General features: G+C 36.5%; 1 protein-coding gene across 2 annotated transcripts in view; it reads left to right on the top strand.

Moving 5' to 3' along the window:
- AFG1L (AFG1 like ATPase) overlaps nt 1–27253 on the top strand; it is a 201586-nt gene that overhangs the window by 54899 nt on the left and 119434 nt on the right. For both annotated transcript variants that reach the window (XM_036872274.1, XM_036872273.1), the window contains exons 4-6: nt 10571–10672; nt 11597–11727; nt 23550–23649. In XM_036872274.1, the coding sequence (XP_036728169.1) occupies nt 10571–10672; nt 11597–11727; nt 23550–23649 (333 nt within the window). The remainder of the gene's footprint in view (nt 1–10570; nt 10673–11596; nt 11728–23549; nt 23650–27253) is intronic.

Below are 27253 nucleotides of genomic sequence, written 5' to 3'. Positions count from 1 at the left end.
ATTAGTTTCTTTTATTGTGGCAACATATATACAATATAAAATTTATCATTTTAACTGTACAGTTCAGTGGCATTAAGTACATTGACATTGTTATGCAAACATCACCACTATTCATCTCCAGAACATTTTTATCTTCCCAAACTGAAACTCTGTACCTATTAAACAATAACACCCATTCTATAACCCCCTCCTTCCCAGTCCCTGGCAACCACTGTTCTACTTCTGTCTCTATGAATTTGATGACTCTAGGGACCTCATGTAAGTGGGATCATATAATATTTATCCTTTTGTTTCTGGCTTATTTCACCTAGCATAGTATCTTCAAGATTCATCCACGTTGTAGCATATGTCAGAATTTCATTCTTTTTTTTCTTTTTTTTTTTCATTCTTTTTTAAGGCTGAATAATATTGCATTATATTGTATATACCAATTTTGTTTATCCATTCATCTGTCGATGGATGTTTGGGTTGTTTCCATCTTCTGACTTCTGTGAATAATGCTGCTATAAACATTGATGAACAAATATTTGTTTGAATCCCAGCTTTCAGTTCTTTTGTGTATATCCAGAAGTGGAATTGCTGGATCATATGGTCATTCTGTATTTAATTTTTTGAGGAACTGCCACACTGTTTTCCATAGCAGCTGCACAATTTTACATTCCCACCAGTAATATATAAGGGTCTCCATTTTTCCACACCCTTATCAATACATTATTTTTCTGTTTGTTTGTTGTTTTCATAATAATGGATGTGAAGTGGTATCTCACTGTAGTTTTGTTTTGCAATTTTCAAATAATTGGTGATATTGAGCATCTTTTCAGTGTAGGTTTTTTGGTATTTGTCCTTTATGAGGTCGAGGAAGTCTGCTTCTTTTCCTAGTTTGCTGAGAGTTTTTTTTTTTTTTTTTTTAAACCTGCTTTAATGGCATCCTGCAAATTTTTTTTTTAATTATTAGCACCTTTAATTATTATTTATTTATTTTATTTATTTATTTATTATTTGGCTGTGTTGGGTCTTCCTTTCTGTGCAAGGGCTTCCTCCAGTTGCGGCAAGCGAGGGCCACTCTTCATCGCGGTGCGCGGGCCTCTCACTATCGCGGCCTCTCTTGTTGTGGAGCACAGGCTCCAGATGCGCAGGCTCAGTAGTTGTGGCTCACGGGCCCAGTTGCTCCGCGGCATGTGGGATCTTCCCAGACCAGGGCTCGAACTGGTGTCCCCTGCATTGGCAGGCAGACTCTCAACCACTGCGCCACCAGGGAAGCCCTGCTGAGAGTTTTTATCATGTATGTGTGTTGAATTTTGTCAAAATATTTTTCAAACGTTGTGAGGATTATATAATTTTTATATGTTGAATTTTATTTTGACAGGGAGTTAAATAAGTTACTTGCATGCCAGTTTGATTCATTTGAAGTTTTTTTTTAATTGAAAATTTCATTGAGATAATTATAGATTCACATACAGTTATAAGAAGTAATTCAGAGAGATCTGTATACACTCATTTCCCCTCTAAGGCAACATTTTGCAAAACTATAGTAAAAATATCACAACCAGGATATTGACATTGATACAATTCACCAATCTTGTTCAGATTTCTCCAATTTTACTTGTATAGTCATCCCTTGGTATCCACAGGGGATTGGTTCTAGGGGTCCCCAAGGATATCAAAATTTGGTGATATTCAGGTCCCTTATATAAAATGGCCTAGTACAAGGAATACAGTCAGCACTCTGTATCCACGAGTTTCACATCAGCTGTGCTGTACTCATTTATGTGTGTATTTAGTTCTATACACTTTATCACCTCTGTAGGTTCATGTATCCACCACCACAGTCAAGATACTGAACAACTGTATCACCACAAGAATCCCTTGTATTGCCCATAATTTTATAACCATACATATCCACACTCCATTTCTACATCCTGGCAGTCACTAATCTGTTCTCCATTTCTAAAATTCTGTCATTTCAAAAACGTTATATAGGGCTTCCCTGGTGGCGCAGTGGTTAAGAGTCCACCTGCCAATGCAGGGGACACGGGTTCGAGCCCTGGTCCGGGAAGATCCCACATGCCGCGGGGCAGCTAAGCCCGTGCACCGCAACTACTGAGCCTGCGCTCTAGAGCCCGCGAGCCATAACTACTGAGCCTGCGAGCCTAGAGCCCGTGCTCCACAACAAGAGAAGCCACCGCAATGAGAAGCCGTGCACCACAACGAAGACCCAACACAACCAAAAACAAAAACAAATAAATAAATTAATTAAAAAAAAAGATTAAATGGAGACAAATCAATTTTAAAAAATGTTATATAAATGAAAAAGTATGTAACTTTTTAAGATTGGCTTTGGTTTTTTTTTTCCACTCAGTGTAATTCATTGGAGAGTCATTCAAGTTGTTGTATGTATCAATATCTCTGGAAATTGTTTATCACACAGTTTCCTAGTGGTTCATAACACAGCTTCCCTTGCCTCACATCATGAAGTATCACCCTACGCATGAGCAGCTATTATTCAGCCAAAGACTCAAGAGTGTCCACCTGTTGGTTTCTGGAGCTCTTTCATTATATAGCTTCCTCCTCTCTGGCACTTTGCCTTGCAAATTTCACCTACGTTTTAGACTCCCATAATCCTGATCTCTCTTAATTCAACTCACTCAGACCTGGGTGTTTTACTTGGATTCACCTTCTCTGTGCAGCAATCTGGAAGGTGCCTCCAAGCTAAAAGTTGGAGTGACATAGGGCTCATCTTCTTAATCCAGTTGTCTGTTGATGGGCACTTGGGTTGCTTCCATGTCTTGGCTATTGTAAATAGTGCTGCTGTGAACAGTGGGATGCATGTATCTTTTCAAGTTGGTGTTTTCATTGTTTCCAGATATATACCCAAGAGTGGAATTGCTGGATCATGTGGTAGTTCTATTTTTAGTTTTTTAAAGAGTCTCCATACTGTTTTCCATAGCGGCTGCACCAATTTACATTCCCACCAACAGTGTATGAGGAAAAGATATAAAGATATATAATGTTAAACTGCCAAGTTCCATGAGGACAGGGATTTTTGTTAGTTTTGTTCACTGCCATTTCCTAATAAGCACCTAGAATAGGGCCTCACACATGGTAGGTATTCAATGAAAATATGTTGATTAAATAAATAAGAATATTTTATTTATGGTGATTTTGATATTCAGAAGTTTGAATTTTACATATTCTAGTCTATCAGTTTTTTCCATTATGATTTCTTCTTTTTGCTTTTATTTTCAGAAACTTTTTATATGATGGTTTTGTTACATTTTAAGCATGTTTTTGAAGAAGAGCACGATGATTATGTTCAAATATATATTGTTCACATTTTTTGTTAGATAATTCATGACTTCTTTTCTGGATCTATAAGTATACTATGCTTCATGCAGCAGAATTTGAAACTTTATTAATTTACTTCTTTGTGTAAATGTAATGATATAAAATTTGCTGCCACTCACTGTGTCAAGAGACTTGTACTGAATATTTTTGCAAAAAATTACTTTTCAATCTAAATGGTCTTCTCATTAAAAATCTGTCTGGTGAATTGTATTTTCTTTTTTGAAAATTTTATTTATTTATTTATTTATTTGGCTGCGCTGGGTCTGCATTGCAGCCTGCATGCGGGATCTAATTCCCTGACCAGGGATCAAACCCGGGCCCCTAGCATTGAGAGCGCGGAGTCTTAGCCACCAGGGAGGTCCTGTGAATTGTATTTTCATATACAGAAAACTTTCTGACAATTCAAATGGCATGGCCCAAAGTCATCTTATGGAATGGAGGAAAGCTCAACAGATTTAAGACTCAAATCTTGCTTCCTGAGCTGCCTTTGAAGTTAGTATAATAATTGCAGCTCCTGACAGCAACAATCAGCTCTACCCACCACCAGAGCCTCCCATCAAGCCTCTTAGATAGCCTCAACCACCAGAGGGCAGACAACAGAAGCAAGAAAAACTACAATCCTGTAGCCTGTGGAACAAAAACCACATTCACAGAAAGATAGACAAGATGAAAAGGCAGAGGGCTATATACCAGATGAAGGAACAAGATAAAACCCCAGAAAAACAACTAAATGAAGTGGACATAGGCAACCTTCCAGAAAAAGAATTCAGACTAATGATAGTGAAGATGATCCAGGACCTTGGAATAAGAATGGAGGCAAAGATCGAGAAGATGCAAGAAATGTTTAACAAAGACCTAGAAGAATTAAAGAACAAACAAACCGAGATGAACAATACAATAACTGAAATGAAAACTACACTAGAAGGAATCAATAGCAGAATAACTGAGGCAGAAGAACGGATAAGTGACCTGGAAGACAGAATGATGGAATTCACTGCTGCAGAACAGAATAAAGAAAAAAGAATGAAAAGAAATGAAGACAGCCTAAGAGACCTCTGGGACAACATTAAACACAACAACATTCGCATTATAGGTGTCCCAGAAGGAGAAGAGAGAGAGAAAGGAACAGAGAAAATATTTGAAGAGATTATAGTCGAAAACTTGCCTAACGTGGGAAAGGAAATAGCCACCCAAGTCCAGGAAGCGCAGAGAGTCCCATACAGGATAAACCCAAGGAGAAACACGCCGAGACACATGGTAATCAAAGTGGCAAAAATTAAAGACAAAGAAAAATTATTGAAAGCAGCAAGGGAAAAACGACAAATAACATACAAGGGAACTCCCATAAGGTTAACAGCTGATTTCTCAGCAGAAACTCTACAAGCCAGAAGGGAGTGGCATGATATACTTAAAGTGATGAAAGGGAAGAACCTACAACCAAGATTACTCTACCCGGCAAGGATCTCATTTAGATTTGATGGAGAAATCAAAAGCTTTACAGACAAGCAAAAGCTAAGAGAATTCAGCACCAGCAAACCAGCTCTACAACAAATACTAAAGGAACTTCTCTAAGTGGGAAACTCAAGAGAAGAAAAGGACCTACAAAAACAAACCCAAAACAATTAAGAAAATGGTCATAGGAACATACATATCAATAATTACCTTAAACGTGAATGGATTAAATGCTCCAACCAAAAGACACAGGCTTGCTGAATGGATACAAAAACAAGACCCAGGGCTTCCCTGGTGGCGCAGTGGTTGAGAATCTGCCTGCCAATGCAGGCGACACAGGTTCGAGCCCTGGTCTGGGAAGATCCCACATGCCGCGGAGCAACTAGGCCCGTGAGCCACAATTACTGAGCCTGCGCGTCTGGAGCCTGTGCTCCGCAGCAAGAGAGGCCGCGATAGCGAGAGGCCCGCGCACCGCGATGAAGAGTGGCCCCCGCTTGCCACAACTAGAGATAGCCCTCGCACAGAAACGAAGATCCAACACAGCCATAAATAAATAAATAAATAAATAATTAAAAATCTTAAAAAAAAAAAAAAAAAAAAAAAAAAAACAAGACCCATATATATGCTGTCTACAAGAGACCCACTTCAGACCTAGGGACACATACAGACTGAAAGTGAGGGGATGGAAAAAGATATTCCATGCAAATGGAAATCAAAAGAAAGCTGGAGTAGCTATACTCATATCAGATAAAATAGACTTTAAAATAAAGAATGTTACAAGAGACAAGGAAGGGCACTACATAATGATCAAGGAATCAATCCAAGAAGAAGATATAACAATTATAAATATATATGCACCCAACATAGGAGCACCTCAATACATAAGGCAACTGCTAACAGCTATAAAAGAGGAAATCGACAGTAGCACAATAATAGTGGGGGACTTTAACATCTCACTTACACCAATGGACAGATCATCCAAAATGAAAATAAATAAGGAAACACAAGCTTTAAATGACACAGTAGACCAGATAGATTCAATTGATATTTATAGGACATTCCATCCAAAAACAGCAGATTACACTTTCTTCTCAAGTGCACACAGACCATTCTCCAGGATAGATCACATCTTGGGTCACAAATCAAGCGTCAGTAAATTTAAGAAAATTGAAATCATATCAAGCATCTTTTCTGACCACAATGCTATGAGATTAGAAATGAATTACAAGGAAAAAAACGTGAAAAGCACAAACGCATAGAGGCTAAACAATACGTTACTAAATAACCAAGAGATCACTGGAGAAATCAAAGAGGAAATCAAAAAATACCTAGAGACAAATGATAATGAAAACACGACGATCCAAAACCTATGGGATTCAGCAAAAGCAGTTCTAAGAGGGAAGTTTATAGCTATACAAGCCTACCTCAAGAAACAAGAAAAATCTCAAGTAAACAATCTAACCTTACACCTAAAGGAACTAGAGAAAGAAGAACAAACAAAACCCAACGTTAGCAGAAGGAAAGAAATCATAAAGATCAGAGCAGAAATAAATGAAATAGAAACAAAGAAAACAATAGCAAAGATCAATAAAAGTAAAAGCTGGTTCTTTGAGAAGATAAACAAAATTGATAAACCATTAGCCAGACTCAACAAGAATAAAAGGGAAAAGACTCAAATCAACAGAATTAGAAATGAAAAAGGAGAAGTAACAACTGACACTGCAGAAATGCAAAAGATCATGAGAGATTACTACAAGCAACTATATGCCAATAAAATGGACAACCTGGAAGAAATGGACAAATTCTTAGAAAAGCACAACCTTCTGAGAGTGAACCAGGAAGTAATAGAAAATATAAGCAGACCAATCACAAGCACTGAAATTGAAACTGTGATGAAAAATCTTCCAACAAACAAAAGCCCAGGACCAGATGGCATCACAGGCAAATTCCATTAAACATTTAGAGAAGAGCTAACACCTATCCTCTCAAACTCTTCCAAAATATAGCAGAGGGAGGAACACTCCCAAACTCATTCTATGAGGCCACCATCACCCTGATACCAAAACCAGACAAAGACGTCATAAGAAAAGAAAACTACAGGCCAATATCACTGATGAACATAGATGCAAAAATCCTCAACAAAATACTAGCAAACAGAATCTAACAGCACATTAAAAGGATCATACACCATGATCAAGTGGGGTTTATCCCAGGAATGCAAGGATTCTTCAATATACACAAATCAATCAATGTGATAAACCATTCTTAACAAATTGAAGGAGAAAAACCATATGATCATCTCAATAGATGCAGAAAAAGCTTTCGACAAAATTCAACATCCAATTATGATAAAAACCCTCAAGAAAGTGGGCAAAGAGGGAACTTATCTCAACATAATAAAGGCCATATATGTCAAACCCACAGCCAACATCGGTCTCAATGGTGAAAACTGAAACCATTTCCACTAAGATCAGGAACAAGACAAGGTTGCCCACTCTCACCACTATTATTCAAAATAGTTTTGGAAGTTTTAGCCACAGCAATCAAAGAAGAAAAAGAAATAAAAGAAATTCAAATCAGAAACGAAAATGTAAAACTGTCACTGTTTGCAGATGACATGATACTATACATAGACAATCCTAAAGATACCATCAGAAAACTACTAGAGCTAATCAGTGAATTTGGTAAAGTAGCAGGATACAAAATTAATGCACAGAAATCTCTTGCATTCCTATACACTAATGATGAAAAATCTGAAAGAGAAATTAAGGAAACACTCCCATTTACCACTGCAACGAAAAGAATAAAATACCTAGGAATAAACCTACCTAAGGAGACAAAAGACCTGTATGCAGAAAACTATAAGACACTGATGAAAGAAATTAAAGATGATACAAACAGATGGAGAGATATACCATGTTCTTGGATTGGAAGAATCAACATTGTGAAAATGACTATACTACCCAGAGCAATCTACAGATTCAATGCAATCCCTACCAAACTACCAATGGCATTTTTCACAGAACTAGAACAAAAAATTTCACAATTTGTATGGAAACACAAAAGACCCCGAATAGCCAAAGCAATCTTGAGAAAGAAAAACGGAGCTGGAGGAATCAGGCTCCCTGACTTCAGACTATACTACAACGCTACAGTAATCAAGACAATATGGTATTGGCACAAAAACAGAAATATAGATCAATGGAACAGGATAGGAAGCCCAGAGATAAACCCACGCACCTATGGTCACTTTATATTTGATAAAGGAGGCAAGAATATACAATGGAGAAAAGACAGCCTCTTCAATAAGTGGTGCTGGGAAAACTGGACAGCTACATGTAAAAGAATGAAATTAGAAAACTCCCTAACACCATACACAGAAATAAACTAAAAGTGGATTAAAGACCTAAATGTAAGGCCAGACACTATAAAACTCTTAGAGGAAAACATAGGCAGAACACTCTATGACATAAATCACAGCAAGATCCTTTTTGATCCACCTCCTAGAGTAATGGAAATAAAAACAAAAATAAACAAATGGGACCTAATGAAACTTAAAAGCTTTTGCACAGCAAAGGAAACCATAAACAAGACGAAAAGACAACCCTCAGAATGGGAGAAAATACTTGCAAACGAATCAACGGACAAAGGATTAATCTCCGAAATATATAAACAGCTCATTCAGCTCAATATTAAAGAAACAAACAACCCAATCCAAAAATGGGCAGAAGACCTAAATAGACATTTCTCCAAAGAAGACATACAGATGGCCAAGAAGCACATGAAAAGATGCTCAGCATCACTAATTATTAGAGAAATGCAAATCAACACTACAATGAGGTATCACCTCACACCAGTTAGAATGGGCATCATCAGAAAATCTACAAACAACAAATGCTGGAGAGGGTGTGGAGAAAAGGGAACCCTCTTGCACTGTTGGTGGGAATGTAAATTGATACAGCCACTATGGAGAACAGTATGGAGGTTCCTTAAAAAACTAAAAATAGAATTACCATATGATCCAGCAATCCCACTACTGGGCATATACCCAGAGAAAACCATAATTCAAAAGGACACATGCACCCCAATGTTCATTGCAGCACTATTTACAATAGCCAGGTCATGGAAGCAACCTAAATGCCCATCGACAGACGAATGGATAAAGAAGTTGTGGTATATATGTACTATGGAATATTACTCAGCCATAAAAAGAAACGAAATTGAGTCATTTGTTGAGATGTGGATGGATCTAGAGACTGTCATACAGAGTGAAGTAAGTCAGAAAGAGAAAAACAAATATCGTATATTAACGCACGTATGTGGAACCTAGAAAAATGGTACAGATGAACCCGTTTGCAGGGCAGAAGTTGAGACACAGATGTAGAGAACAAGCGTATGGACACCAAGGGGGGAAAACTGCGGTGGGGTGGGTATGTTGGTGTGCTGAATTGGGCGATTGGGATTGACATGTATACGCTGATGTCTATAAAATTGATGACTGATTAAAAATAATAATAATAGTAATAATTGCAGCTCCTGCAAGGAGAGCCTGGACGCTTTGGTAAGGTGGTGGTGGAGGAAGCAGTGAGGATGAGAGGCAAGAGCAGCATCCCCTGGCCTGCCTGCTGGGTAATGCTGGGTGTGAACCAAACTTGACCACTGTCAGTGTCCCCAGAGCTCTGGGCTTTCTGTGAGGGAATAGGCTTCCTGTGCATGCCTTGTGAAATGCTCAGGCTGTTGATGATTTGATTACTAATGTGATCGTAGGGATTAACAGTTTGAGTGCTGAAAATTAGATAATTTAATTATAAGGGTTAACTGTATCTGAATTTCTTTAAGTAAGCCTCATTTTGAAAGCCAGTATTCTCAGCTTTTTAAAAAAGTGTTATAGGACTTCCCTGGTGGCGTAGTGGTTAAGAATCCCCCTGCCAGTGCAGGTGACACAGGTTTGAGCCCTGGTGGGGGAAGATCCCACAAGCCATGGAGCAACTAAGCCCATGTGCTACAACTACTGAGCCTGTGCTCTAGAGCCTGCAAGCCACAACTACTGAGCCCGCGTGCCACAACTACTGAGCCCACGTGCCACAACTACTGAAGCCCACGCACCTAGAGCCCGTGCTCCACGACAAGAGAAGCCACCGCAATGAGAAGCCCGTGCACTGCAAGGAAGAGTAGCCCCCGCTCACCGCAACTGTAGAAAGCCCGCGCTCAGCAACGAAGACCCAATGCAGCCAAAAATAAATAAACAAATAAATAAATTTTTTTTGAAAAAAGTGTCATAATTGGCAATTCTCCAGCTCTAACATCTATTATTTATTTTCAGTGTTTATGTTAGGTGCTAATCTGTATTTTCTTATTTTTCACTGGTAAATTTTCCTATAGTGCCTAAGACAGTTCCTCATCCTTTGTAATGGCCCAATAAACAATTACTTAATTAAAGTTATTTTATTTATACTGTGCCTTTTGGAAGAGAAACTGAAGAATGAATAATCTGTAAATCTTGCCAGTTTAAAAGCATAGTTCTCTGGAGGAAATAGTCCCTGGAGTGCTAACTAAATGTTGTATTTCCTAAAAACAGGATTTTAACAGAAAAGAATAATATCAATATTTTATTTTTAGGTACTTTAGCATAAGAAATAAACACTGCTTTAAAAAAAGTTAACATAGTCTTAAGCTTTCCAGTAGCAGAGTGTGGTTTCATTATCCCAAAGCTAATGAACAATCATTAGAGCAATCAGTACATACTGTTTAATAGTTGTTTTTTTTTTTTAAGGTACAGGGAAAACAATGGTGATGGACATGTTTTATGCTTATGTGGAAATGAAGAGGAAAAAACGGGTTCATTTTCATGGTTTCATGCTAGATGTTCACAAAAGTAAGTTAATGATCTGAAAGAAGTGATTTTTAAATGGACAAACACTACAAAATAATTTTTCTCATCTTAAAGTTCTTAATCTTTTAAAAAATTAGATTTTTGCTAAAAGTAAGATTTTATTTGGTTTCATTTGTTTTGTGCTATATTGAAGCAATTAGTAATGTGTCCAGAGTTGGCCCTAGAGACAAATTCATTACTTCCAAATCAGAGAACAGAGGTTACTCTATGAAGGTCAGGCATTTTCTCTTTCTACTAAGGATCAATCAGAAATGTTTAAGCCTCACCTGTTTCACAAAGTTATTCTTGATTAGGCCTTTTCCTCTGTGTCACCTTAGCATGTAAGCATTCAGTTTGTTCTTGTATGTATGCTTTATTTCTTTGTCAGGGTTATGTTATTTCATCTTTGCATTATTTGTTTACTAGCTATACTGTAACCTTCTCCGGGCAGGAATATTGTACTTTTCTTAGAATACTTTCAGCATTTAGTAACATATAGTGAACGAAGTGGGACTGGCTGGTAACAAGGGAACATCCTGATTAGATATGCTAGACATAGAGGGCAGGATCACCTCCTTTGCCTGCATCTCTGAAATCCTCAGGGCTAAGATCCGTGTGTTGATCCATCAGTCACAATCTAATCATCTATTCTATCGCTTTGTCATCTCTGAAGTGATTGAAGAGTGGAGATGGAATGACCACAAAGTGTCATTACAACCATGGGAATATAGTAATACGTGAACAACTTATTTTGAGGTAGAGAAACTGCAACCAACCTCAATAATCATATTTGTTTGTATGTGAAATTTAAACTTCATTTTTATGTTCACACTGTGTTTCATTTAGAGATTTTAAAAATATGTTTTAGTTATCTAAAATGTACTGTTAATACAATATTTGATTTGTGTTTAATTTCATCCATTTAAGGAATACACCGCCTTAAACAGAGTTTGCCAAAAAGGAAACCAGGATTTATGGCTAAATCATACGATCCAATAGCTCCTATAGCTGAAGAAATCAGTGAAGAAGCATGTCTCTTATGTTTCGATGAATTTCAGGTAAGGTAGAGATGTTTCATAGATGTAGAATGGTATACTGAATGAAGTATGAGTATTTAAATTCTGTTCCTGATTTTATCAGTTTTATAAATTGATTTAATACATTATCTCTTATGGCTTTAATTTTATTATCTAGTCCAGGGGTCAGCAAACCACAGCTTGCACAGGGCAAATCTGGCCCATCTGCTTTTGTATGGCCAGTGAGAAGAGGAAGATTTTTATATTTGTAAAAGGTCATTAAAAAAAAGAAAAAGAGGGGCTTCCCTGGTGGCGCAGTGGTTGAGAGTCTGCCTGCTAGTGCAGGGGACACGGGTTCAGGCCCTGGTCTGGGAGGATCCCGCATGCCGCGGAGCGGCTGGGCCCGTGAGCCACAACTACTGAGCCTGCGCGTCTGGAGCCTCTGCTCCGCAACAGGAGAGGCCGCGATAGTGAAGAGGCCCGCGCACCACGATGAAGGGTGGCCCCCGCTTGCTGCAACTGGGGAAAGCCCTCGCACAGAAACGAAGACCCAACACAGCCAAAAATAATTATAAAAATAAATAAATAAATAAAAGATTACTATTAAAAAAAAAAAGAAAAAGAAAATGTAACGGACACCGTATATGGCTTGCAAAGCCTAAAATATTTACTATTCTGCCTTCTATAGGAAGTTTGCCTACCCCTATTTTCTAGTCAACGGATTCACATTTCCCCTACACCACGATGGAGATAATATAATTATTACAAAATAATGTCTTTAAAGATGTTAGACTGTTTTTTAAAAGTGTTATTAAAAAAAAACAGGTGATTCACACATCTCATTTAAGCTTCACCACTTATCTGTGATGAAGGAAGAGAATTGCCCTAGTTGAAATTTCTTTTTCCCAGTTGAAATTTTAAAGTTTATTCTAGTTTTAGGATTCAAAATTGTGCGTTTAAATTGGTAGTACATTATTTCCTGATCTTTATTTCTTATGAGAACAACACATCAAAGCAAACACCATGTCTTATGCTTATTCTGTATCCTATGTCATGCCCAGTGTTATAATAGTAGTAATAAATAATAATATAACAATAACAATAATAATAATAATAGAAGATACTCTAGGTTAAGAATTACTTTCTCTTTATTTGACTGCTCTTTTTAGTAGTTATGAAATGTAATAGTTGGTTTTTCTAAGATGCTTACCATAAGAGCAATTGATTATTGGAATGAAAATAGAAAAATCCACAAGGACTGAATATAAGCTTAAAAATGACATCACACCCAAAGCTTTTGAAAAAATATTTCTGGGGCTGAGTGCAGAAACTCCTGTCTCATTGCCTAGAATAAAGGCCCAGAGAACTTTCAGGAGTAGCAGACTAACATTTGTTATATGCCTACCCTGAGGCAGGCCCTGAGTGATTCATACATCTCATCTAAGCCTCACAGTGTATTTGTAATGAAGTGAGGAAATTGCCCTAGTTGAATTTTAGAGTTTCTTCCAGTTTTAAGATTCTCTGAAATTATGCATTTAAATTGGTAGTGAGTTATCTCCTGTTCTTCTGTGCTTAAAAACCTGGGTTAGTGGAAAGATGATGTGGCCAGGATGCCTGTATCGCAAATGAGGCATGTAGGTCTCCTCTAGCAACTCGATACTCATAGCTAACAGTGGTCTCGATTTATGATAGAGGAGAAAGGAGAATTTTTACCAGGAATGGTGTTATACTGAACCATGTGGGGAGGAGGAATTTTTATTTCTTTCTCCCTTCAATCATATTCAGACGGCCTGGCACTCGCACTTTGTATTGTAGAACTACAAAGGTCTTCAAAAGAAAGGCTTATGGAAAAGAGATGTTCCTCTGCTACTCTGAAGGTATACTAAGTACACCGGTGTACTGCAGAAAGAGAAGGGCCTCATTTAGTTCTAAAAATAGCACCAAGTTAGCAGTTATGTGGACTTTAACAACAAAAGTCAGTGTTGAATCAGTGAAGGCCATTTCTCTTGGTTTCTTATTATGAGTCTTTTAACCAAAATATCTCTAAACAAAGTTGAATCGACACAGTTAAATGTTTTTTTCCATTTAGAAACAGAAGTTTTATTGAAACAGGGAAACAAGTGATGTGAACAAAGCACTATTTCTATATGTTACTTGTATTGTGTCAACTTTTTAAAGCAAAATAAACTTATACACGACTCAGGACCTTCTCCTTTTGCCACAGTTATCAGGTATTTGTCACAGTTAAATTTTTTCTTTCATATGGTTTTTATTCTTCAATTTGTTAATATGGTGTATCACATTGATTGATTTGCGTATATTGAAGAATCCTTGCATCCCTGGGATAAATCCCACTTGAACATGGTGTATGATCCTTTTAATGTGTTGTTGGATTCTGTTTGCTAGTGTTTTGTTGAGGATTTTTGCATCTGTATTCATCAGTGATATTGTCTGTAATTTTCTTTTTTTGTAGTATCTTTGTCTGGTTTTGGTATCAGGGTGATGGTGGCCTCATAGAATGAGTTTGGGAGTGTTCCTTCCTCTGCAATTTTTTGGGAGAGTTTGAGAAGGATGAGTGTTAGCTCTTCTCTAAATGTTTAATAGAATTCACCTGTGAAGCCATCTGGTCCTGGACTTTTGTTCATTGGAAGATTTTTCATCACAGTTTCAATTTCATTACTTGTGATTGGTCTGTTCATATTTTCTGTTTCTTCCTGGTTCAGTCTTGGAAGGTTATACCTTTCTAAGAATTTGTCCATTTCTTCCAGGTTGTCCATTTTATTGGCATAGAGTTGCTTGTAGTAGTCTCTTATGATGCTTTGTATTTCTGTCATGTCTGTTGTAACTTCTCCTTTTTCATTTCTAATTTTATTGATTTGAGTCCTCTCCCTCTTTTTCTTGATGAGTCTGGCTAATGTTTATCTTCTCAAAGAACCAGCTTTTAGTTTTATTGATCTTTGCTATTGTTTTCTTTGTTTCTATTTCATTTATTTCTGCTCTGATCTTTATGATTTCTTTCCTTCTGCTAACTTTGGGTTTTGTTTGTTCTTCTTTCTTTAGTTCCTTTAGGTGTAAAGGTAGATTGTTTATTTGAGAATTTTCTTGTTTCTTGAGGTAAGCTTGTATTGCTATAAACTTCCCTCTTAGAACTGCTTTTGCTGCATTCCGCAGGTTTTGGATCATCGTGTTTTCGTTGTCATTTGTCTCTAGGTATTTTTTGATTTCTTCAGTGATCTCTTGGTTATTTAGTAACGTATTGTTTAGCCTCCATGTGTTTTTTACGTTTTCTCCCCTGTAATTGATATCTAGTCTCATAGCGTTGTGGTCAGAAAAGATGCTTGATATGATTTCAATTTTCTTAAATTTACTGAGGCTTGATTTGTGACCCAAGATGTGATCTATCCTGGAGAATGTTCCATGCGCACTTGAGAAGAAAGTGTAGTCTGCTGTTTTTGGATGGAATGTCCTATAAATATCAATTAAATCTATCTGGTCTACTGTGTCATTTAAAGCTTGTGTTTCCTTATTAATTTTCTGTTTGGATGATCTGTCCATTGGTGTAAGTGAGATGTTAAAGTCCCCCACTATTATTGTGTTACTGTCGATTTCCTCTTTTATAGCTGTTAGCAGTTGCCTTATGTATTGAGGTGCTCCTATGTTGGGTGCATATATATTTATAATTGTTATATCTTCTTCTTGGATTGATTCCTTGATCATTATGTAGTGTCCTTCCTTGTCTCTTGTAATATTCTTTGTTTTAAAGTCTATTTTATCTGATATGAGTATAGCTACTCCAGCTTTCTTTTGATTTCCATTTGCATGGAATATCTTTTTCCATCCCCTCACTTTCAGTCTGTATGTGTCCCGAGGTCTGAAGTTGATCTCTTGCAGACAGCATATATAGGGCTCTTGTTTTTGTATCTATTCAGCAAGCCTGTCTTTTGGTTGGAGCATTTAATCCATTCATGTTTAAGGTAATTATCGATATGTATGTTCCTATTACCATTTTCTTAATTATTATGGGTTTGTTTTTGTAGGTCCTTTTCTTCTGTTATGTTTCCTTAGAGATGTTCCTTTAACATTTGTTGTAGAGCTGGTTTGATGGTGCTGAATTCTCTTAGCTTTTGCTTGTCTGTAAAACTTTTGATTTCTCTGTCGAATCTGAATGAGATCCTTGCCAGATAGAGTAATCTTGGTTGTAGGTTCTTCCCTTTCATCACTTTAAATATATCATGCCACTCCCTTCTGCTGAGAAATCAGTTGTTAACCTTATGGGAGTTCCGTTGTATGTTATTTGTCGTTTTTCCCTTGTTGCTTTCAATAATTTTTCCTTGTCTTTAAGTTTTGTCAATTTGATTACTGTGTGTCTCGGCATGTTTCTCCTTGGGTTTATCCTGTATGGGACTCTCTGCACTTCCTGGACTTGGGTGGCTATTTACTTTCCCATGTTAGGGAAGTTTTTGACTATAATCTCTTCAAATATTTTCTTGGGTTCTTTCTCTCTCTCTTCTCTTTCTGGGACCCCTATAATGCAAATGTTGTCATGTTTAATGTTGTCCCAGAGGCCTGTTAGGCTGTCTTCATTTCTTTTCATTCTTTTTTCTTTATTCTGTTCCGTGTCAGTGAATTCCACCATTCTGTCTTCCAGGTCACTTATCCGTTCTTCTGCCTCAGTTATTCTGCTATAGATTCCTTCTAGTGTATTTTTCATTTCAGTTATTGTATTGTTCATCTCTGTTTGTTTGTTCTTTATTTCTTCTAGGTGTTTGTTCTTTAATTCTTCTAGGTCTTTGTTAAACATTTCTTGCATCTTCTCGATCTTTGCCTCCATTCTTTTTCCAAGGTCCTGGATCATCTTCACTATCATTTTCCTGGAAGGTTGCCTATGTCCACTTCATTTAGTTGTTTTTCTGGGGTTTTATCTTATTCCTTCATCCATCACAGTTAAATTTTTGATTAAGGTATTGAAATTAAAATTTTAAAAGTATATTAATACCCAACCTTTGTAAAGTAATTCATGGTTTGCCAAGTGTTTTTACATCCTTACTTCATTTAATTCTATTAAATAGTTACTGTTATTTCCATCATGTATATGAGGAATATAAAGGCATCAGAATTTCTTAGGTATCAGGTAAAACTCATTACCCTTAACTTAAAAAATGTAAATTTTAAAACATTCAGAGAAATGAGTGGCATGTTTCTGTGACATGAGGACCATTGGCAAGACTGTTTAAGAAGGTTAGGAAAAGTTAAAAGTATGGTTGTACAAAGCAGATCCTGAGAAGATTTATGGCAAGCAGGGCCAAATTACCCATTAGGCACCATCAGTATGGTGCTGAGGGTCCATGATAGTTTTAGGGGCCCATGAAAATATTTTAATTTAAATTCTTTTAAAATTTGAAGAAGAAATGAATATGTCAATAATGAATCCAGCCTGTATCTGTCTGCATCTGTACTATATTTGTCTTATACCAATACAGTTATAAAATATAATTTATGTATATATGTATATTTATATATATATATTTTTAAGTAAATTTATTTTTTAATTGAAGAAGGGGCTTCTGAAGGTTAAAGGGCCCATGAAAGTCATAATGCCACCCTGATAGTGAGGTCCTAACAGAAACCTGTCTGGTTGCTCTGGGCATTCTCCATTGAATTCAGATTTTAGAAGATTGATACATGGTTGGGAAGAAGGAAACAAAAGCAACTATCTATCAGGATGAACCAAATCTTGTAAAAGAAATGTAAGGCAACAAAAAGGATTTTTCAAATTATATATTAAGGATGTGTAAGGGAGATCAAGAGGGAGACAGACCTCTTGCTTATAAAATGTTTCTTGCTAACGAAGAGAAGAAAGTGGATGTGATGGCTCTGTCTGTCTTCTCTTGCCTTATCCAGAGTTGGTTTGATATTCATTCATTCACTTACTCATTCATCCCAGTTGTCTTAAAGAGCCTTATTCCATACGACAGAACCCTATCTGTCCCACAGCCAAATGGATCGTGTCTGGATATCTGATCTATGAGTAGCCAGTCCACAAGCTTGTCAACAACCTTGGACTTGTGTGGTGTGGCCTGGGGGTTGAGCCAATCATATACTTTTTCTCGTGTATTTGAACTAAAAGATGCAGAGGGAAGTGCCCTCTTAGTAATGAGACAGGAACAAAGAGACATAGGAAGTAGCTGAATCACATTAGGAGGAGGAGTACCAGGGTGCTCCCTAGACAGCTGCAGAGCTACCTGTAATTTCATGCCAATCTCCAGTTCCTGTTCCCGTTCCCAGGAGGTGCTTTCAGTGCTGTTCCATCCTGAGGTCTCAAGTATAAACCCCTTATGTTTAGCTGAATCTCCTGTGCCTGTTTCTTGCAAAGAGTCTTGATGAGAAAGGAACTATTCAATTCATGTTTTGCTCTTATCTTTTGTGTCAAGAAGGATTTCCCTATGATCTAGAAAAGATAGAATAAATAGGAGTACTGTGAGGAAATCTCACCTTCCTTAATATAAAATCTGTTACCTCTAATGGAAGGTTTACCTGATGAACCAAAGCCCAAGAAAAGCAAAGAGATGAGGTATCTAGTAGGAAGCTTTTGGCTGCAGGTAACAGAAAACCCAACTTAAAAGGGCTTAAACTTGAAGGTGGGATATATTATGCTATATAAGTTGGTGTCATTCCCCTTGCTCAAACCCCCCTGCTTCCTCTCTAACATTATCTCCTATACTTTCAGATTCACTCAATGCTCCCTACTTTTTCCAATCCTATTTTCTTCATAGATTAGGGAACCGTAGTTAATAGTGGGTGTTATACCAAATGCTTCTTTCTCACCAGGGCGCTGAAGAAAATATGCACAGAGACAACAGAACAAGACTGAAAAACAAATTGATTGCTTTTATTTGCTCACAAATTTCAGTGTAGCGTTCTAGTATGTTAGAGTTGACCCTCTTCCCTTGAGCAAAGTTGGCCTAAATGTCCTAGAATGAAAAATGTTAATAATCTTGCTGTTTTGTTTCCCCTGAAGTACCAAACTTGAACCTTGGAGCTTACCACTGCATGCAAGAAAACACCAATATTTGCATACACCCCTTTTGGAGAAGAGCCAGGGAAAGCGAGAATCTAAGGGCAAGAATGTGTCCCCTAAGGGCAGAGTGATCACTGAGCAGAGCCTAGATTTCCTAGTTTTAGTATCCTGGACTATCTTTCACTGGTCTTAGAGAAGCTCCTCTAGCACATCAAAACTGGATTAATTACAAGTCCAGATCTCTACTTGTCCCCCTTTTCTAAAAATCAAAAGGGTAAAATGATACCCCAGAATATTGCTGTACCAGCACTCTGACCCCCAACATCTGTACAATTTAGAACAAACAAGCCAAGCCTTTGCACTTTCTGCATGGAATAACCTCCCCCACATGTCCATCAGGATAACTCCCTTACTTCTTCAGATCTTTGCTCAGTTACTTTCTTAACAAGGCCTATACCCTGTTTAAAATTGCAATTTTCCATTGACCCCCACTCTTCTAATGCCCCTTACCCTCCTTTTTTTTCATAGCATATATTGCCTTCTGACATATATTTACTTATTTATTGTATTTTTTGCTTATTATCATTATTTCTCTACAGGAATGTAAACTTGAAGGCAGGAACCTTTGTGTTGCTAATTGACGTATCTGAAATGTCTAGAACAGTGCTCGAGAATGAATTAATGAACAATAATAATGAGTAAACGGATGAATGAATAAATCTTAGTACCAAATGATAACTATTGAAGTAGTCCCCCAACTAAGTCCCACTTCCCTTATATTTAACAACCTGCATTTTTTCCTGTCAATATTCTAAGTTATCTTCATATTTTTGTCTAATTTAATAGGTGAAAAATGGGATCTCATTGTTTTAATGTATATTTCTTTAAGTATTATTATGGTTGATTTTTTTTCATATCTATTTGCTTACTGTTAATATCCATCTTTTATGAACTGTTTGATTCAATGCCCATTTATTTATTAGAAAGCTTTTATTTTATCTATTAGTATATTCTGTAATAATATTAGCTACTGTTTACTGTGTGCTTTCTGTGTTCCTAACTACTGTACTATGCTATGTATCATTCCATCTACAGCTAAAATTCTGTATAGCTATATGTAAATAATATGGACTTAACCTAGCATACGTAACATATATAGGTAACAGTCATAATTAACATTTTTTGAGAATTTACTGTATGTATCGTAACGATTTTGCAGAGTAGTTGTTATTACTGCCTTTATTGGATTGATGAGGGAATTAAGGGTCAGAGAGGTTAAGTGACTTTTCCGAGGTCATACAGCTGGTAACTACGTTTGAATCCATCATCAGTGCTCTTATTCACTAGTAGTAAAAGCTATGTTATGTGTTCTCTTTGCTATATGTCTTCTATTATGTGTTTAAATATACAGACCTAGAACTGGGTGGGCTTTTAGTAGATGTTTTAATGATGGAACCTAAAAATTATCCTTAAGCCTATTAAGCCTAGTACGATACATTGCTGATTTACTAGCAAAGAATTTTTTAGGCACTTTAATCTTAACAACAGTATGTCTGCAATCACCACTTCACTTTTCAAATTGAATCCTATTAGTGGTCTTGATTTTTAACTAGTTATTATTGGTCATTAGGTGGTGTTAATTAATATAATATTTATTTTACTAGGGGAATGAATGGGAATTGTTGCTGCTTAAAAACAAGAATATAGTCTTTTCTCTTGAATTTAGGGCATTTTTAAGATTATGTTTTCGTAGCATTCGGATTACATTTGCAGAAGGTATTCCTCATTAGCTTGGTCATCTTTACTAAGTGTAGCATTTCAGTTTTACGTGTGATAGATACAGTATTCTTATCTTGTTTGAGAAATTTGTAGATAGGATGTTTTTATGTGTTTTAATTACTGAAATAAAAGAATAAAGTTTTCTTTAGCGTCTTCATTATATTCTCTTTGAATATTAACATTTCTTATTAAACCATTTGTGATTCTGAAGATATCAGAATACTGAAGGAGACCGAATTTTTAAAAAATGTTATTTTTTCAGGTCTCTTTTTAGGGACACTGGATAGATGTTTTACTAATATGGCCCCTCCCAAGAAAAAAAGAATTCTGATGAGCAGAATATCATTCAGAATTCTCCTCTGTAAGCTATCAATATCATTTAAAAAATAGTTTTGACCGTTTTTATAAAACAGCAAAGCTATTAAAAACTGCTAATAAAAATAGATGCTTATTTCTGTGCTAATACTAATTACTAATAATGCATGCTTATGTTTGTCACTCATTACATGGCACTGTACCAATCAGTGGATGACTGAGACTCAAGCACTTACACATGTAAATTAACCGTTAGATTTTTTTTTTCCTTTTTTAACTTAAGTGAGTCATAATGGAAAGCAACTCTAGGTCATAAAAAATCTTCTCTCTTTAATGCTAATGAAATGTCTCCACTCTGTATTAGCAGACTACCCTTAGTGGTAATCTGTAGCCTTCTCTTTTGTTCCTGGTGGTAATGAAATGCTGGGTGCTGAAAAAGCTCGCTCTTCAAGAATGTGTGGCCAATTGTCTTCTGTTCACTTATACTGTAAAATTGCTGTTCCCCAGCAAAGCTGAACAAGTGCGGGGACAAGATCAAAAGAGTATACATTGGCACCCGGCTACACCAAGTGACTCCTGCTTTATTAATTAGCCATAGCTTCTCCAAGTTAATTTGCTCTGCTAGAGCAAAAACATTCTGTAATACAAAAACAACAAATTATAATTCAACCACAAGTCCTTATTGTTTGCTTTCTTCAACTTTCAGTTTAAACCTTTGTACAGTGTTATAAGCTAAACGTCCCTTCACTTTTCTGAACCTTAGGGCACAAAAGCTATTTTTATTTTTTTCAAGAACCTCAGCGAGATAGTCAAATGATCATTTTTATTCTCTAAAATTGGGTAATTTTAATTGATATCATTCTTTTTAAAAGTCAGTGTATTGGGAATCCAATTTAAAAGTGCAGTTGCTTCTAAATTTGCAAGCTTGTTCTGTCCTCTCATCAGAAATGCCACTGGTGTTTAAGCATTTGAAAAGGGCCTTCTCTGTGAGTGTTTTGGCGGAAGCAAAATTTGACAGTGATCCTAAGCTCCAAATTAAATAATATCAGTACCACTTTCCTTTTCATTTTAATCACCACTTTGTAAGTTCCTGAAGTCTTTTTAATTTAAGGAATCTTCAGTAGTTTTTTAGTTAATGTTTTAAAGTTATAGCCTGAAACAGCAAAAAAAAAAAGATCTGCACATTCATTCCCATATCCCGGTTTGGTTTGGTTTTGTTCAGGTGGAAAGGAAATAATTAAACTTTTGAGTAAGATATCAGCTGAAAGAGAAAAGTGATTTAGACCTCTGTCACCCAGGTTGTTGTTGTTCATAGTGTTATAACCATTTAGATGGCAACTTTCAGTATTACGATCTAATTTGAAAGAATTCCACTAGTTTCTGTGTACTTTAACATGGTTTAAAAATAACAATGTGATATATATTATGTGATATATTTTGTGAATATAAAATAAGTTTTATTGAGATTATCTCAAATGTGCTGTTAAAGGAAGATCAAAGCATTTTTACATTGGGAGTATCTAAAACCCATGTTATTATATTCTTAGAGGAAGGTGCAATGATTAACATCAATCTTCACTATATATTTATTTTTTGAAGTCAACTTCATTCCCTCCCTAATTTCTGTATTTTGGGGGATTTTTTTTTTTCGGGAGCTCTGTATTTTATTTTTATTTTAATTTTTTTTTCACATCTCTATTGGAGTATAAATTCTTTACAATGTTGTGTTAGTTTCTGCTGTACAACAAAGTGAATCAGCTATATGCATACGTGTATCCCCATATCCCCTCCCTCTTGAGCCTCACTCTATTTTTGGGGATTTTAAAAAGCTTTTTAAAAAGTTACCATTAAGCTTACTTGCTAATTGTGGATTTTTAAAAATAATTTTAGAAAAGATCAGTGGTTATATGTATCTCTGTAACTTAGATGAAATAGTTTTATCTGCATTATGCATTTCTGGTTTTGTCAGAAGCTTTTTTTTTTTTAAGCACTGTGTTAACCATTCTTGTAAGGTTTTTTTTTTTTTTGGTAGAAGGAATATTTGTGTTTGGGAAGGTTAGCAGAGGCTGGCTGTGCTGGAAGTGACTGCAGTGCCTTTTGATTATTCATGGACAGTAATAGAAGGCACTTAAAAAGAACAATGAAATTGCTTATTTTTGTGATGGGCCATCTGTTGAATTGTTTTGTGCAACAATTGCACAATAGTATCTATGTCATATCATTCTATTTTCAACAGCAGCTGATTATGTCTCACTGGCTACTTGTCCTTATTTCTAAAGTCCCATGACCATTTAAAGTCACCTTTTCAGGGACCTTTGCCAGAAAGGTATTAGAAATCTCAAATAGCCTGTGTTTTTTTTTTTTTTTTTCTTTTTCTCTCTCTCCTCTTTATTCGGGAAGGGAGGCTGTGATGGGAGTAGGAGGGGGGAGTTGGTCATGTTAGTTCTAATTAGTTAGACTTCCTAGATGTTTAGGACAATTATCTGTGCTTTCCACCTGTAGTTCTATAAAATAAGTTAGCATAGAATCATTTGATAATTTGCATAGAAATGATAGGCTTGCAAAAAAGAAGAGTCAAGTTTAAAGACTGCAGGCTTTCATGCTTTTAATTATCTACTCTTTTCTTCATGATAATTAGAATTTTTCTCTTGGAATTCACTTCTATCTTTAAAAAAAAAAAAGGATGAACCATTAGCAAATTTGTTAGAGCAGAAGTGAAATTAAAATAAAACAAATGTATTGCTGTCCACAGGTCACTGACATTGCTGATGCCATGATTCTGAAACAGCTTTTTGAAAATCTGTTCAAAAACGGGGTCGTCGTTGTGGCAACATCCAACAGGCCACCGGAAGGTAAAAACAAACATTGTGCTGTAGCGTCTTATCCAATTAGGTAGAAACAAACAAGCTTTTAAAAATTCACAATTTTGGACTCATTTTATTGTGTTAATAAATCTGATTACTTTGCTTTATCCTACGTTTTATAACTAACTTAATCTGAAAAATCAGTCGGTATTTGTATAATATTTGAAAAATGTTTATATTCTTAGCAAGCTAAATCCAGGTGATCTCCCATGTTTGATGCACTTGCAGTTTTTCCCTGAGTATTAGATATGCCATGTGTGCATATCAAAAAAATACAGGGCTCTCTAACTGCATTTTATGGGCCATAAAAGAAATTCAATGAAATGAAAGAAAAAGTTCCTAACTGAATCTTGGATAAAGACTTAAAGCTTTCCTGCATAAGTGGTTTCTGATACTTCATTTATCATTTCTGAAAAAGCACTTGTGGCTTATTAGGACATTATTTAAGAATTAAAATACAAGAATATATAGATAAAAACAACAAGTTTAAATTTTGTGTCTTTCAGCCCATCATGTGGTCAGTTGAAGGTTGAAGGAACCAAAAATAATACTTTATGCATTCTTAATATTAACATCTGACTGGAATGCTATTCTGCCAGATACCTGCATGGCTAAGTTCTTACCTCTTTCGGGTCTTTGCTCAAAGGTTACTTTGCCAATGAAGCCTAGACTCATCTCCCATTTAAATCTACAACCCATGCTCTTTTTTCCCGGCACCACTTCTCTTTACCTGCTCTATTTTTTTCACATAGCACTTATGGAGCCACCATGTAGTTTACTTATTTACTATATATATAGTTTATTATCTGTCCTCTGCCAGGATGTAAAAGCTTCAGGAGGGCAGCAACTTTTATCTCTTCTGTTCACAGATATACATATTTTAAGCACCTGAAACAGTGCCTTGCACATGGATGGATCTCAGTAAATAGTCTTAGAATGAATGTTGAATAAATGTGTGTTCTTAAAGGATCTCTCTGGCTGCAGTACTGAGAATAGATTGTGGGGATGAGGTTTCAAGGTTGGAAGTAGGGAGACCATTTAGGAGATGACTGTAACAATCCCAAGGGGACATGATGGAGCAGCGCAGGTGGGTAGGAGTGGTCAGATTTTGTAGACAGAGTCAAAAGGATTTACTGATGGAATGAATATGGGGTATGGAAAAAAAAAAAGATCAAGAACGACTCAAAGATTTTGGCCTGAGCAATTGGAAGGATAAAATTGCTGTTTACTGAGATGGGGAAGACTATAGGAAAAGCTAATTTGGGTAGGGAAGTAGGGTTTCTACGATTATGAGGCTGATGCATTTAAGAGTTTGGATTTCAATGGAATGGTTTGGACTGGAGATATAAATTTGGGAGTCATCAGTCCTAAAGGAAGCTGGTAAGAGCAGCCAGTGAGTAGGAGGAGAGCCAAGAGAATGTCAAGCAAGGAAAAGGAAAGTGGTACAAAAACGATGGATGATCACCTTTGTTAAATGCTGCTAGGAGGTGAAAAATGAGGTTGAGAATTGACCACTGGAATTGGTAACATGGAGTTTATAACTGAACCTGAAAAGAGCAATGTAATAGTGTGAGTTTTTTCTTTTTAAATTAAGTCATGTCACATTAATGACTTATAATGAATTTGTAATCTACTAATATGCCCAGATATTACTATGTGAGCTTTTGTCAAACTAGGTCTCTCTCTTTCTATATATTTGTAGTTGATCTCTTTTTTCTTCCTATTACATTTCAGCTTATTATTTTGTCTACGTTGTTCCATATTATTGATTTATGTTGATATTTTTTGAAGTATGATTCTAATAAATTATTTTTAGCTACCCTTACTAGCTATGACATTTATAAACTTAGTAATCGTGCTTCTATGTCTTCAGCCATTCATTAACTAAAATGTGTAAATAGGGTAGGGCCAAGTTTAGACTCCTGTAGTATACCATTAGAGGCCTTACTTTAGGGAGACATTAATTAGTTAATCAATACCTTAAGACCTAGTTATTCAAACAGTTACAGTTATACCTAATCTGTTACACTATAAGAGAATTATGAATGATTTTGTCAGATGCATTTATTAAAATCCTTATAATGTTATATATAGCATTCTTGTGATTTATTAGTGTAACAACTCTATGAGACAAGGCAGTGAGTTTTTCATATTAGATCATCAATGGGGATGTGAGGCTTGACGCTCCTCCAGTTTACTGTTCACTTAACAGTATCTTCAGTATTACCTTTAGACATTCAATGATAAGCTATGTTCATAAAGAGCAAAGTGCTAGAACAAGCTTGGAATGCCCCCCCCCCCCAGCAAATACTGCTGAAAAGAAAATTGCAGTCAGCTGCTCAAGCTACTGCAGTGTGGTCCACTGAGGAAGGACAACCACAGGAGAGGTTAGGAACATTCTGAAGCTCATAGCTTTGTAGGACTAAGCAAAGTTACAGGCCCACCAAGGTAGCACACAGAAATCCGAGATGGAGCCATCCTTCTGGAGAAGACTGAAAGTCTAAGATGCAGAATTCCAAAAATTGGGCATTAGCCACAAATTCAAAGAAAGCCTTTTCTAAATATGAACCTAGACAGGATGTTTAACATACACCAGGTTTTTTAGCCATGACAGACAATCATCATAAGTAGCTTAATATTTTAATATAAAGAAGATGGTATGTATATATACCATCTCCTCATGGTGTGTGTGTGTGTGTGTATGTGTGTGTGTGTGTGTGTGTGTGTGTGTGTGTATAATTTCATGACTGAAGAAACAAGACTCAGAGAGATTAAGTATGAATCTCAGGAAAAGGAAAAAGTGTAGGACAAAGAATGGGTCAGTTGTTGCCAAGGGCTGGTGTGGGGAGGTGTTTGACCACGAAGGGCCAGCACCAGAGAATTTTGGGTTTTGGAACTGTTTTGTGTCCCGATTGTACTGGTCGTTACATGTGTTAAACTCATAGAACTGGACAACAAAAAAGTTAATTTTCCTGTATATAGATTAAAAACAAATCAAATGGATAGTGAGTGATAGAACAGGGTCTAGAAAGTAGGTTTTGTGACTCTTTTGACACATTGTCCTCTATCTTTTCTCCTTGTTGGTCATCACTAATCTTTGTCTACTCTGTCCCAGATACAGTGTGTCCTCTTTTCCAGCCATCAGAATGCATTCAACTTTTTCTTTGGTTACAGCTTTTAATCTACAGCCCCCAGATAGTTATTATTATTTTAAAAATAGCATCTACTTATTCTAAGAGTGTTATGAGAAGTGGGAGAAGAACCTTCCTGGCAGAGGGTTGAGGCAAAGCCCAATGGTTGGAGAGAGAATGACCCATTTGAGGAACTGAAAGGTAGCCAGTGTGGCTAGAGTGCAGTGAAGTAGGGGAAGTAGGATACAGTGAGGTACAAGATGAATCTGGAGAAGTGAGAGCTAGGACCTTATAAAGCAGTAGTAAGGATTTTGGATTTTATTCTAAGAGAAATGGGGAGCCACTGTAGTGCTTTAGGCAGGGACTGATAAGATTGGATTTGGAATATCACTCTGGTTATCGTATGGAGAATGGGTTACAGGATGGGATGCAGTGATATGGTGGATTCAGGGAGACACACT

The sequence above is a fragment of the Balaenoptera musculus genome, chromosome 12 (assembly GCF_009873245.2).
Source record: "Balaenoptera musculus isolate JJ_BM4_2016_0621 chromosome 12, mBalMus1.pri.v3, whole genome shotgun sequence".
NCBI classification, from domain to species: Eukaryota; Metazoa; Chordata; class Mammalia; order Artiodactyla; family Balaenopteridae; genus Balaenoptera; species Balaenoptera musculus.
Note: the sequence above shows the minus strand (reverse complement) of the source record. Positions and strands in the feature narration are given on the sequence as shown.